The 15,168-nt window shown below is 35.9% G+C and overlaps 1 protein-coding gene across 3 annotated transcripts in view; it reads right to left on the minus strand.

Annotated features, from left to right (window-relative positions):
• Positions 1 to 6,434: 6,434 nt before the first annotated feature.
• The window catches only part of SPEF2 (sperm flagellar 2), an 82,618-nt gene continuing 73,884 nt past the window's right edge, over positions 6,435 to 15,168 (minus strand). For all 3 annotated transcript variants that reach the window (XM_042028500.1, XM_042028499.1, XM_042028503.1), the window contains 3 exons: positions 13,105 to 13,293; positions 12,857 to 12,979; positions 6,435 to 7,770 (listed from right to left, as the gene is read on the minus strand). In XM_042028500.1, the coding sequence (XP_041884434.1) occupies positions 7,687 to 7,770; positions 12,857 to 12,979; positions 13,105 to 13,293 (396 nt within the window). In that variant the 3' untranslated portion in view covers positions 6,435 to 7,686. The remainder of the gene's footprint in view (positions 7,771 to 12,856; positions 12,980 to 13,104; positions 13,294 to 15,168) is intronic.

Raw genomic sequence — 15,168 nt, forward strand, 5'->3', positions numbered from 1 at the left:
TTTTGAGTTTGTCCTCATTTTGTTCCTTGCCTTACCATTGTTTTTGTTGTTTGTATGTTCAGATGTGGGTAGTGGTAGAGAAGAGGAAACCTGTGTCTTCTAATTCATCTGTTTCTGAGAAGCCACCCTAGCCCTTCCTTTGCTCAGTTTTGGATCTTTCAAGGAGACCTGCTTTTTAGCCATTTGGGTTTACAATTGAGCATGAAAAGAAAGAAGTAACAGAGATTTTTCTTCTTTTCCTTAGAACCAGATTGAAGAAAGATCAATTCACACTAGAGTTGTTTGCTTGGGGAAAAAAATAAAGCTGTGCTGATTTCCACATAGCCTGTATAATTCAGATAATCAGAGGTGAAGATATGCCATGGGCTAAGCTTCAGAGTGCTCATTAAATTAAACCAATTTTAAAGGAAGTGGTGGGGGAGGAAAAAAGCCAAATAGGCTGAGGTACTGCAGATACATTTATTTTGAAGAAAAAGTCAATTGTTGCTAAAAGTGTTAAGCAGAAAACATGAAGAGGTTAATGTTAATCTCAATCTGAAAATTAGGAAAATAAGATTCTATGGGTCCTTTGAGATTCTTTAGAAAAGAAGCTTCTATTCCCTGTTCCATTTGCCAATGGCAGAGCACAAAAGGGCATTTTTTTGAAAACTGTATTTTGTCTCCTAAGGATGTATGTATGCTGCAGAAAAATTGCCAGCCTTTGATTGTTTCAGCAAGATTACAGTGTCTGAACTAGGTTATTAAGCTGCAACCAGTTGTGACACTCCTGTATTACATTTCACTTGACTTGGCTCCATCTCAGGCCCAGTTCCCTTCAACATCTCCATAAATGACTTGGATACAGGACTCAAAAGGATATTAAGTAAGTTTGCAAATGATACAAAACTAGGAGGAGGTGTTGACTCCCTCGAATGCAGAGAGGCCTTGCAGAGAAGCCTCAACAAATCACAGAGATGGCCAACCACCAACCATATGAAATTCAACAATGGGAAGTGCCAGATTCTGCACCTGGAATGGGGCAACCCTGGATGTACTGACAGACTGGGGAATGAGAGGCTGGAGAGCACCACTGCAGAAAGGGACCTGGGGGTCCTGGTTGATGGCAAGTTGAACACGAGTCAGCAGTGCCCTGGCAGCCAGAAGGGCCAACCCTGTCCTGGGGGGCATCAGGCACAGCATCGCCAGCCGGGCAAGGGAGGGGATTGTCCTGCTCTGCTCTGAGCTGGGGCAGCCTCACCTCGAGTGCTGGGGCAGTGGCATTAAAGAAGAAAGAAAGGCATTAAACCATTAGAGAGTAACCAAATGATGGCCAGGAGGATGGTAAAGGGTCTGGAAGGGAAACCGTGTGAGAAGTTGCTGAGGTCACTTGGTCTGTTCAGCCTGGAGGAGAGGAGACTGAGGGGAGACCTCATTGCAGTTAAAACTTCCTGATGAGGGGAAACAAAGGGGCAGGCACCGATCTCTTCTCTGTGGTGACAGTGACAGGACTCTTGAGGGAATGGCCTGAAGTTGTGTCAGGGGACGTTTGGGTTGGGTATCAGGAGAAGGTTCTTCGCCAGAGGGTGGGTGGCTGGGCACTGCAATGGGCTCCCCAGGGCAGTGGTCACAGCACCAGCCTGACAGAGCTAAAGAAGCATTTGGACAATGCTCTCAGGCACAGGGTGTGATTCTTGGGGTGTGTGGTGCAGGGCCAGGAGTTGATGATCACTGTGGATCCCTTCCAATTCAGGATATTCTATGATTCTATTAGACCTTACTGCAGAACTCTAACCACAAGATCTTGCTTCTTTTTTAGGCTTCCTCCCTGAAACAATGTAAATGACATGTCCAGTTTAAAAACATTCTGGTTTCATTGTGTCACTAGTAATCATTATCAGATTAAAGAGGAAAACATGATACTAAATCAATTGCAATATGTACCATCTGAGTGTCAGCTGTTACAGTATTGCAAGGTTTTCTGTTTAATCGAGGCCTGAGTATACTGAACCTTGACTTCCAAGAAATTTCAGCACATGCAGTTTTTAAAATAATGAAAATGCTTATTTGATTTTTGTACATGCTGTTATTTCCATTAACAAATTAAAAATGTCCAATGAAAATCCTACACTGACAGAATTAAATATTATTTATCTGAAAGTAGTAACATTTCCACAGGACAAACTATAATAAAGATCTTCTCCTAAACTTGCTTTATCATAGCTACAGTATACGTGAAGGTCTGCAGTGGATCAGATTATGTGTTCAGCAGTTAAAACATTGCACATTAAAAAAAAAAAAAAATTCAAAAGTCATCCTGAGCACTGGATGTCATTTGCTGGAAAAGCAGCAATTCACGGTTAACCAGGATGTAATTAAACTTCCTCATGTGAAAATGCACTCTTATCTGTAATTAAGCAAGAAAAGCTTTAGTTTTCTGTACATACATATGTATGTATATACGTGTAGATATATATTGACATATGTATGTATAGATGAGTACATGTATACCTGTATGCATGCATATATATACATATATATATATATATGTATTGGAAACAAGGATAAGATGAACCTCTGTCATGAGAAAAGTGAGGAAAAATGAAGGTTTTGCCTAATTTAAACAATTAATCATGCATGGGCACACTCTTTCTTACTGACAAGTACTGCCGCTACTTTTTAATTAACAGGTATGACATTCATAGTGTAAGAAAAGTACAAGTTTTTCACAAAGTACAGACAACCACTTTTGTTAACGTATCACGGTCATGAACTAGAAGCTTGTCAAGCCTTTACGTTACTGAATCAAAACTCTGCTATTATGAAGTGTAAGAATGTCCAAAGCATTGCTCCTGAACCAAGAAGTTGAGAAGTCTTTAACATGAAATCTTGGATGCAAGTGAGAAGCATCCTACATGTAAGTGTTGATGTCTTCCTGGTATTGGGAGGTCCAGAACTGTAGTCATCACTGTTAATGAGTGCTAATTGCTTGAGGCCAATGACTTTTCTCCATCTACTGCAAGCTGTGTTCCTGTTAACACATGCCAAGACTGCTCTTGCTGCCAGGGCACACTGCTGGCTCGTGTTCAGCTTGATGTCCACCAACATCCCCAAGTTCTTTTCAGCACAGCTGCTCCTCAGCAATTATCATTGTGAGAGGCTACCCCTTTCAGAGGGCAACCTTTTTGCACCTTCCTTCTTGAATTTGCAGGGATATTCTATGATGAGATGTTGAACTGCAGAATTTTCATTACACATTATATTTAAAATAAACTGTAAAGAAAATGGGTTTTTTCCCACTGTCAAGGACATTTTGTAAAACTGGGAATGAAATTCAATTGCTTTTCTACTTACAAATAAGCATAGTTGTTATAGAATCTCTTAAAGATAATAAAAGCAGTATCAACCGAGGTAATTTTTACTGATAATCTGAACAATACTACAACTTTTGAAATTTTCTGATTAATGTTTCTTTGATTTCATAACTATAACATTGCAAAGAAGTTTGTGTAGTGTGCTTGATTTTCAGATTGCATTTATCACTCTGTTCTTTCAATGGTTTGGAGAGCTTCTCTTAAGCTGTCTTCACACACTTAGAAATTTCAGCAGAGCTAAGAGGCTTTCAACAAAACAGCTGGCTTCACTTATGAAGAATAAAAAAAGAAAGCATGTCTGAACCTCATGCTCAGTGGAAATTTTGAGGTAAGGACCACACAGCAGATTGAGGAACTTTTCTTGCTATTATGGTGACAATGTGACAACACTCAGCCATTTTCAAGCAAAATAAAAGTGTTCTGGTTACTTGCAGAATTTTGAATCTTCCTGTACCAGAGTTTGCTTTCTGAGGAAAGAATCTGGAAGTATTCTACTTCCTGTATCTCTGTAAAAGAATGGATCATAGCCCTGAAACAGACTAATAATGGCGCCTGAATTCTACAGAGAATGAAATGTTGAGATTGATTTATGCAGGGAGATTGTATACAAATTAATAAAAGTATATAAAACATCCTAATTCAGCAGTAACTTTTGGTTTGTAGGTTTTTTTGAAAGAAGATTTTTGCAGGGATGAAATACAATTAATTTTAATTATTATGAGAGTATTGGTAATATAAGCTTCGCTGCATCTTTTCTAAAGCGTGCAAGGCATTTTCTATGCAGCATAGACAAGAATATCTGACATAAGTCAAGTTAAGGAGTAAATAAAACATTAAAAGATAGCAGGCTGTGAAAACAGGATTGAGCATGTTGCATACAATTAACTGAAAGCCAGATTAGTCTTTCAGGTTTAGTTTTTAACTCCATATGTTAATATCAAATGGGCAGTTATTCTTCTTTTAGTTCCTGTCACAAACTGTGTCTAAAAGAATTACTCATCTTGATTTTACAACACTGTGTTGAGGAAATTGGCATATTTAGCTAGTTGCTTCAACATTTCGTCTACTTCCCTATTAAAAATCTGCATTTTATTTTGAAGCCAAGGGTTCCAGCCATTGAATCTAGATGGTGTCTACCAGAATGAAGATGGGTTCTTGTAGAAATGATATTTGAAATGCCATTAAATTTTCCCTTAGTGAAGTAAAGAGACCAAGTTCCTCACACTTTCTTATACAAAACATGATTTCCTATCATTCTTGACATTATTCTCTGAATACGTTTTAGTTTCAAATATCCTGCTTGAAGTGTAGCTATAAAAGCTGAACATGATATAACTGTAACTCTCCTCCTACATCTGAATGCAAAACTACTCAGCATTCCCCCTTCATAAAAACAAGGACCTCTTTCCTATCTGGGTCACAGCTGGGCTGGGAACTCAAAATCTCTTGAATAACTCTTGAGATACTCAGCTATAATCAAGTAGTAACTGTTGAAAAAATACATTGCAATTGTCAGGGTGCACATTCTTTTCTTTGTACATTATACCTTTACTTTCCCATGGAGGAGTACGTGCTCACTGCATGAAGCTTGACACTTTATACAACCCACTTCACTTTCTACTCTTTGACACTGTTCTGCAATCTGCACTTAATTTCAAACTTTATCAGTAATGATTTTATGTCCCATTCTAAGCCACAGGTAAAATATATAAACAGTGTATGAGAAAGGTGTAATACTTGAAGAATGTTACTTAAATAGCAATTTATCATTTCCAGTAGCTGAAGCTTCTTCTTCCTTCACTTGGGTTTATGAACTGTAGGGAAGGCTTTTTGAAAATAATACCTTTTTTATTTTCTCATGGAGATCTCCAGTATGCTAAGTCAGAATTAAACACTTACTAATTAAAGCTGTTTTTAAATAAGAAACTAAAAGTGTAACAAAAGAAACAATTTAAAGATTATGAAACATGCAAAAGGCAGAGAAATAGATTGCAATTCTTTTCTATCCATGTAATATTTTAATATGGAAAGTAAAAAGCCAAATTCTTGTATGAATATATACATGTGATGTTTAAAACATATTGGGGATGAAACTAACCAAATTGTACATGTTATGTAAAGAAATGATTCTGGTAACAAAGCAGATTAATTTGTATGCATATCATAAAGTCTGTTGTCACAAGCAGAACGAGGATGTTGAGGTTTTACCATGGCTTGCGGGGGCACAACAAAGTTACATCTGTTTCTGTGCTGGTGTGGTTAGCACAAACTATGTAGAGTGAAGAGACGTACCATTTTTTGCCTGAAGTGATAAGCTGACTGGGTTCTATTCTGAGATTCATGTATCACATATAGATGCTTTGATCTGCTACCCCTAGACTCTCCTTTCAAAATGTGACTGTCTTTAATCAACAAAGAAATAAACCTGCCATTATTGACATCAGGTTCTAAAAATCTGAAAAAATATTTACTGCCAGATAAATTTTTTATCTGGTTTGTTAGTTGTTGTCTAACTGTAACTATGCGAGTTCCTCTGTTTTTGTATGCTGCTATTGTTTTTTTGATACAGAATTGTTTTATACCTCAAGAAGGTAATCTAGAAACCTTGTAGGGAACATGATCAAATGTTATGTGGGTACTATACTGTGTCATGCATACTTGGCTAGAAAGTAATAAAGATATATTAAAATATAAAAAATATTCTGTGCAGATAGCATTCTCAGCAAAGGGTAAAGGTTTGTGGTTCCCTAGGGGTTATATGACTTTGATGGGATTATTTGTATTCTTAAATAGCATCATATGTTTGAATACTTTGCTGAATCAAACCAGGGAAAAGAACCTTTAAACATTTTGTGCAATTTTTATGAGGGTAATGCTGAATGCAGAAAAAATATACTCCAGAATGAAGGAGCAGTGTTCAGATATGAGCTACTAAGGCAGGGTAGAATGCTGAAGGTATGCTAATATCTTGGGCAGCTGACAGACTACAAATAGACTATACTGAGTTCAGATAATCATAGTTACCAGTTTTCCTGTATTTAGTCTTCAGGGAACTTGACACTGTAGATCAGACTAATACCAGAATACCACTGAAAACTGAGAATTTATTAGGCATCTCCATTTTTAATTCCAGGGGAATTATTTACAAAGAGCGTTCTGGAATGTATGTCACAAAGGCTGATAAAAAAAATAGTTCCTATTGAGTTATAGCAGCCATCAATAGACACAAGAGAAAGGAAAAATTGGATAAAACTACATTTAAACACAAACATCCTAGTAACAACTTCCATGAAAGCCAGTAGACTCAGACTTCATATAGAAAAAGAAACAACCACTTCAGCTGTAAGTAAGGAGAATATTTGAGCAGGACTCTGCTTAATCTGCCTCAGAAATCAACAGTCTCTAGGTGTCATGGTGTGCCATAGGTATTTTTAGACAAGCACCTATCACACATGAAAATCTACAGCATGCATCTGGAGTATATGGTGCCCTTGAATGCACCGAGTGAATAAAAAAAGGACTCTTGTTGGATAACTGAGAAGGTTTGTGCGGAACCCCGCTGTGAATTTCAGCCAATGATGTGATGCTCAGATTCAGCAGTGGAGCCACAAACACTGCAGTGCTTGCTTGCCTACCCTGCTGCTTCACGTCAGGGCCTGCTTGGGGCCACATGCTGGGAGGGGACATGGCCAGGGAGCAGCACCTGTGACACCCACACCTGCAGGGGAGAGAGAGCCTGCAGGTTTTTAGCAGGTGGTAGAGCTGAGATATAATGCAAGGGTAGAAATAGAAAGGTTGAATGGCAAAGATTAATCATCTCCACTGTCAACAAACAATCCGTTTTCATGTACATGATGCCCCGTTTATCCTGATCTTAGAGAAAACACTGTTTTCATTTATTTTATTAGCTACAAATTGCAACATGTTTTCAAAGATTAACTGATTACAGCATTTAATTAATTAAAAAATTAATTAATTAATTATCTAACAAAAGCTGAATAGATATCTTAGTGCACTTGGAAGAATTGGACACATTCTTTTCTTAAACCAAATCTTAATGAACACACTACCATCTCTAATAAAGTTCAGAAACTGGTTTAATTTTATTTAAAAATATCATCAGACTGTTTAAGATGAGCAAACCATAACTTTCCCTGTTGGTGGTTTTGTTGGTTTTTTTTTTATTTAAAGTAACAGAAAATGTGTAGTTGTAATGGGATTTTGCTCTTGCAACAATAAACAAAAAACCTTTTCTCATGGGAGAGAGGACTGGACTTGTAAGACACTTCTTACAGACTTTGAGAAAAAAGATTTCTTAATGTTCATGAACAACATTTCATACATTGATGTCTTCATATGTGCTTTTTTCCCCATCAGTTGATTGTGCTTCTTTGAATCTTTGGAGAAAGACTGTAATATCCTATGAAAAGGAAAAAAAGAAATTTTAAAAGATCATTTCATGTTGTAGCCTGAAAACTGCAGTAATGACACCTTAAAACTTGCAGTAGTAACACCTGTCTATCCATGGGGTGAGCTTTCCAGTGACTAGATTATGGTGAAAAACTAGCTTTGGTGGAGGTAAATTACACATTCCCCACATTACAGATAATGTCTTCCAGCAGGGCACTAGAACTCATTCAGCTGAGGTGCTGTAATATCACTGAGATGATATTTTCATGTTATCCACAGGAATTCATTGCTTTTGGAGGTTTTACAAAATGACACTGTGTTAAAATGCAACTCTTAAACAGAGATCTTAAACATCAGCTTAAAATTATTGGTAAAGAGAGGTATGAAGACTGTTGTTTAAACCAGTAAATGTTATTCAGAACATACAAAGGCAAATTCTTCAATTAAGGGTTCTTTTAAAAATATGTCATATTTCAGACTGAACTTTAACAGTTCCAGGAAATAGATATAAAAGAAAATAAGTAACTAACACTTGGAATAATATATACCCATAACAGATTAATTTTCTGCTTAGTTCTTTGTAACATATTATCTGAATTGTTAATTTTCAATAATTTTGTATTAGCAGAATCTTTCCCATTTCCCATTTCAGCAATAGTATCCATTGTAGGATGTGTAAGTAGGACGAACAAGGAATGTCTGGTTTAAAAAAATAACATGCTGAGTGTTCAATATAAAGATAAATATTTAACTTTCTAGCATTTTCTGATATTGTCAGAATATGCTTTTTTTTCCTTTTGGAGAATAAATAACAGTCAGACTTTTTATATATATATAGTAGTTTTATATACATATTGTCCTATATATATATTTTGTGCATATTTTGAAGATACAGCCTTTTTTCAAAAGCAGGAGCTGCCTGAATGTAATGATGCCTTACAAACTTGCAAAATATCAGAAGCATTTCAGTGAATACAAAACTATGCTAAAAGAAAATTTTACCAGTCCCTAGTTTTAGAAGGTTTCACTAATATTTATCTTTGACTCAAGGAAATACTTCACTATAAGAAGGCCTTTTTCAGCAAATTGAGTCAGAAAAAGTAGTTTCAATCCTGGTTTGACAAAAATAAATGTTATCAAATGTTATACTAAATACTGTCAAAAACCAGGAGATAGAGAGATTTTATACGATTTTACTATTTACTATAAACAGATTTACTATGTCTGTCTTTAATGAAGGAAACTTACTTTTTTTTAACATGAACACATATAATTTATATTTCTTTAATGTAAGAAACAACATCTTTTCTGTATCATTAAATTTTCTAAGACTATTTAGGGATGGGATTAAGCTCAAGAGAAGCATAACATAGGTCTCTTTTTTTAATGAGGTATTTAAACACTGAGTTAGATTTTCCTTTTCTTCCACACTGGGACATTTAAAACACCACATGAAAAAAGCTTCTTGGGTTTCACAAGTATTACAATTACAGGTTATGACTAGACAGTGATACAGCAGTCCTCTTTTTATGTCAAAGCATTGATACATGGTCCAGTTCATAATTTGCATTTAGTATAATCTGCATGAACTCTCCCTATGACAAGAAGCACTTTCACTTTGTGAAATGATACATGGAGTTCTGAATATTCATTGAATTGTGTAATATTAAATGGCTGCTGTGGGTATAAACAGGTTTTGTAATTATTCTTCAACATACTAATAAGTGTTATTTGATAAAGACATGTTAACTATACATTAACAGCAATCCTGCTTCAATGGAACTGCTCTCTGAAAGAATATCTGAATTATATTACTGAAATGATTAACAAAATGACCAACAGTAACAGCAATAACCATATGACTATGACAATTAATTTAGAAAGAACAAGCATAATGCAAGGGCCTGTGCTAAATGTATTCAAAACAGAAACACATAGAAATGTGATGTGACATCCCTATCTCCAAAACCAGAGCTTTTTAAAAAGGGCTATTCAGGATTTGAAAGCAGAATAAGAAATGTAACACAATTTATCCAATGCATAATATTTTTGATATAAACAAACTGAATTATCAAACTACCTTATCTTCAGTAATTATAAGAATGTAGTCCACCCAAATTAAAAAATACTGCATTAAGAAATATAGAAGCAGAATATATCCCTAACTTTTCCTTTAAATTAATCACTATCAAAATGTAGAATTACTAAAATATATGGTTGTTTCTGTATTACCATATCTGTGACAGTAAATAATGAGCCCTGTAGACAACCCCTTAATTGACCAAACCAAATAGACAAACACACGCAGCAGAAAAAGCAGATTGCTTCCTTTTCCCATCTGAATCAGCTGATCTAATAAAAATCTTCTCTCATTTTTTATTAAATTTATTTAAAGAAAATTTAATTGAGCATGTAATGAAATGCCTTCATAAACATACGTTTATGTGTCAGCTGCCTATTCTCAAGGAATAAATTTCATCTGATAAATGAAAAAAATGTGTTGATAATGGTAAACACTTGAAAGTTCTAGATAGGACCAGAAAACTTTGTAATCAGAACAGAAAAGACAAGATGAAAAAGTAATAGAATTCCTGGGCTTATTTATTTCTAGAAATTTTTACTAAGGCTGACAGAAAGATCATCATCATGTAGTATGTTGCCAGCCCCCTGGCAGAGAAAACAAAATCCCTGCAAAAGACAGTATCTCTCACACGGAAAAAATATTTTTTGAGATATGACAGATAATAATGGTTGAAATTGAACAGGTCATCAAGATTCAAAAGAATCAGGTATCCTAACTCAAATTTAAAAATTTGTAAGCTAGATATTCCCTTTATAGTTTTCAGCAAAACATTTTACTTTCTGCTGTTTATGACTGCATTAGTAGAAACATTTTAACTTTTAGAAACCACACCCTAACTTGCTATATTTATCTTGTAAAAGATCTCAAAATAACAGCACTTTGGTTGACTTTCATTTTTATAGACATCTCTGAGGAGAATTTCTGCAAAAATAATTGATGCTAAAAATACTGTCTTGGAAAGAAAAAAGTTCACCTGTTCCCCAAATATGGAATTGATACAGGAAAAATCATCCTGGAGTCTGTATGCTTTAGACCAGAATTGTAACCTACTCAAAAGAATGGCCCCTTGGTCTCTATGCCTGTTTGCTGGAGAATATAACACTTTTTTTATAAACCTGAGTGTTGATTTCATGCATAAAACAAAAGTCTGTATTTAACAGTACGGTCAAGGAATGAAATATTCTGGGTTAAATACAGAAACCATAGAGTACTGTATTTGAGATACAGTCAGTATAAGCCTTTTCAAGAGGAAATGTTAAGTATTGCAAATGAGAAGTGAAGCTCTGTATCATCTAACTGTTGAGTCAGGAGATACAGGCATCAATGGAACCTGCCAAATAAGTGGAAAGATGTCTTATTTAAGTGGAATGATACCAATATATAAATAAGATGGGGAAACTTCTCTGGGATAGAAACTTGTGCACTGAAACCCTCAGTTACTGCCAAGATTCATATACACTATCCTACAGGTTTTCTCATAGGCTGACAATTTTTTAACTGTACTGCCCTGAATATCTCCTACCAGCCAGAAATAACATAGGTGATTGATGGTAGTAATCAAATTTAAACATGTACTACAGTCTACTCTTTAAGCTATGTAACAAAGTTCCTCCTAGAAATGGTAAAGGAAGATTAGAAATTTTAATAAAGAATAGACATTGTGAGTTTGATTTTCAGCTATTGGCCAGTGCGAAAAAGTTTTAACAGAGTCCCTGTAAATTGCCAAGCATGTAGATATGGCTTTACTCTGATTACACCCTAATCAAGCTTTAATTTAGGTTTCATCACGTTTGTTCTTCATGAAAGGGTTGCATCATGTTAAATGTTATGAAGTCAGTGAGGGTTTGTGTAAACAACAGTTCTTGATGTGGAACACATCTAGAGAGCTGGTTTAAAAAACACTTTGGTCTACAAGAAGTTCAGTGAGGTTGGAAAAAAATCAAATCAGAAAATTCAGTATTCAATTAAATAAAAGGAGTCAGGAAGAAAGAATGCAGAAGGGAAGAGAGGAATGACCTAACATTACATGGCATCTGTCTTCCCAAATTGGCTGAGACATCAACATAGGCAGGATGGATACCCATTTGTAGTTATAATCTTCGATTGTATTGTCTTTGTCTTACATTTTCTATAACTTTCTACTGTAGCAAATGAATTTTTAACCCTCATTTTACTGACTAAATACATTCTTTTATTCTTTTATCTTTTACTAACAAAGCTTATGAGTGATGTAGTAAATGCTGGGCAATTCACATCCTACAAGTGAGGAATATAATTAAGAAATAGCAAGTTACTCCTGAAGTATCATGTATCTCACTCAGATTTACATTTTGCGGGACACTATGGTGGTGATCATCTAAAATCTATGAAGACTTTATATCTGATGTGGGACATGCACATGCAAGAATCCTCTGATCTTCTCATGCTAGTTTCTTACACCATGTATATTGAGTACGTTTGCCATAGCTTGTTATCTTAAATAGGGTGATTCTCTGGCCCAAATCTGCCTTTTGTGCAACTGTTTTAAAGCATGTTTAAAGATAAGTGTGGGCAGCAGGGAAGCTCTAGAGAATGACAGGGAAGAATACTTGGACCTGTACTACCTCTGCATGCCCTTTTCTGCTGCCTGGTTGGCCTAGGATGGAACAGGATCTACCGCATATCCTACAGTGTCCTGCAATACGATCCTGTTGGGAGGATAATTCAACCAGACTCCTTTCTACGGATGGGGAGACAGGCAAATCCTCATTGGACAAAGCAAGTGGAAAACCTGTAGGCAGCTCCAGGCCAGCAAGACTTGTACAAAGAACAGGTCAGAATGCAGCACAGTCTTTGATGGATGGAATTTTCATGGGACACAAAACATCTGATCTACCCTACAGCTGCTGGGCTGTATAGCTGATCTATATGGCAAATTGGCAGTACCTGTATTAATTACATGTACATTTCTGGGATAATGCAAATTTAAGCATGTGTGCTTACAAAGTCTTTGGTCCCAGAAAGCAATACTTACAGGAAGTTTGTATTCTTGGCATGTGTTGATCAAATTTTCCATGAAAGGGTGCTTCAAAAGGAGTTCAACTGCAATGGGTGTCAGATCTTCAGCACCTAATTCTTGGTACATCTTGATGAAATGCTTTAAGTAAAAATAATACGTGGTCAATTTGTTGTTTAAAAGAATTGTGGAAAAGCAAATATTACAAAATATTTTTTTAACATATGATGCAAGCTACAAAACCTTTCTTGAATCACTCTTCCTACCTTATCATAGCTGTCTGCCTTCTCTAGAGGGCTAAATCTATGATTATTTTCATCTTTACTTCCTCCAGTATGAAACATTTTGAGTAGAGATGTCACTGAAATAATTTCTTCAGCTGTGTAATTCAAGACTTCTTTTTCATCCTCTATTAAAGTCTTGTCATTTGACAGTATGTTGGGGCTTGAAGAATCCTAAAAAATTAAGCACAGGTATCATGCTTGGGAATAAACAGTCTGTCAGTAGATGATCTGTTTAGGTTAAACACTCATGAGAACCAGTGGATTACACTTCCAGACTTCAGTTCTTACAAAACAAAAATCATCAACTCACACAAAATTATCTACTACACTGTAGGATAGAGGAATAGATCCTGAGAGTCCAGAAATATCCATAATAGTGGCATTACCAGAAATTTAATAAACAGCTTTTTCCAGGAAATGTGGCCAACATTGCACAGAAAAACTAGTATTTCTCAGAGCAACAAAACATAAAAATATTTAATAGTTAAAACTACAATACCAAAAACTTTGTGTTTATTTAAGGAGCAAACTGGGTAATTCTGGATGTTATCATGAAAAAAACAGTATGAATTTTCTAGTCCAAATTAAGGAGTCACTGCAAGAACTGTGCTTTGGCCAACAGTTAACCATCTCTCCACAGAAACATATATTTTCTAGTTTATGCAGAAAAATTAAGTTTACTTTAAGCAAGCAATTAGGTAATTTTGTGGTGATATTAGAGCTCAAAGAGAAAAAAACCCAAAAACTAAACAAAAAACCTGCTGTAGAGATTTGTGAGCACAAAGATGAGAAAGGACCTCACGAAGGTGAGCAATGCTTTGACTAGGTTATGCCACTGTGTAGACTAGCCAGTAACAACAGGAAATTGCATTTAATTGAACAAACCATTTCTTTCCCCATTAGGAGGGAGAGACTGCTGAGGTTCAGTCACACCTGTGCTATGTGCCTTGGGCCTTAATGTATTTTATTTTGAGCACAGGAGGACCAGAGTCATTCATACAGTCTTTTTAATACACAGTAGTCAGCACTGAAGTTGCTCTGTCTCTCACAGCATTGTTTACACTGAACTGTGAGACCTACACAAGCGATAACAACATTTTTTAGACTTAGAACAAAGTGAGCAAAAGAAGTCTCAAGAATGTGTGTCTGAGCTTCTCTTAACAACATGAAGGCTTCAGATGTATTTCTGTAGACAGATACCAATGAGAAGTGGTTACAATTATAAGCACAGAACAAAAAAAAGAGAAGAGACAAATTAGGTGCAGTTCTGTTAAGTGCCTATGTATGAGCCAGCTACTTAGGATGTAAAACTTCTTTGAGATGAGCTGGATAGCTCTTTATATTTCACAGATGAATGTTCCACTGACAACATTTACTAAATTTCCAGTACCTGGAGTGAGAATATTTAGTTCACATGTAAACAGCCACAGAGAAACAACGGTTTGGGTTCTTAATTTGATCCTGAAAACCACTTTGGATGCCTTCAGGACTCTGTGTATTTGATGGAGCTTGGCTCAAACATGACATGATATCAATGCACAGTTTAGTTTTTGCCCCCTTAATGAAATGCTGGCTCTACTAAAGCCTATAGAGAAACTCATTCACTTCAGTGGAATGGGATTTCTTTTCTTGTCTTTTGTCTGTATTCAACATTATTGTTTAGGTGCATAGGCAAGGAACACAAGGCAGAAGAAAAAAGAAAATATTAAAATTATGTTCTATCAGTCCTGTCATTCTGAGCACCAGCTTAGACAACTATAAAACCAAAGAGAATCCACATAAGCAAGATTAATTTAACATCTACTTCTTGGATATTCCTCGGTTTCCGAGGGGACACTCCAAGGTGAATTAGGCACACAATCTATCTGTTTAATACACTGTGAGACATGTATCAGACATAGCACAGATTCACAGAGCCAACGCCTCCAGTGAGAAAGAAGGCATGAGGAAATTCTCAGGTTAGATGGGACATCTCTTTCTTCTCAGAGATGCAGTTAATTCTGGCTGAAGGCAAATGCTCCCCATCATTCGAGACTCACAGCCTTA

The sequence above is a fragment of the Corvus kubaryi genome, unplaced genomic scaffold (assembly GCF_017639235.1).
Source record: "Corvus kubaryi isolate FWS band 111438036 unplaced genomic scaffold, C.kubaryi_AGA036_p1.0 37308, whole genome shotgun sequence".
NCBI lineage: Eukaryota > Metazoa > Chordata > Aves > Passeriformes > Corvidae > Corvus > Corvus kubaryi.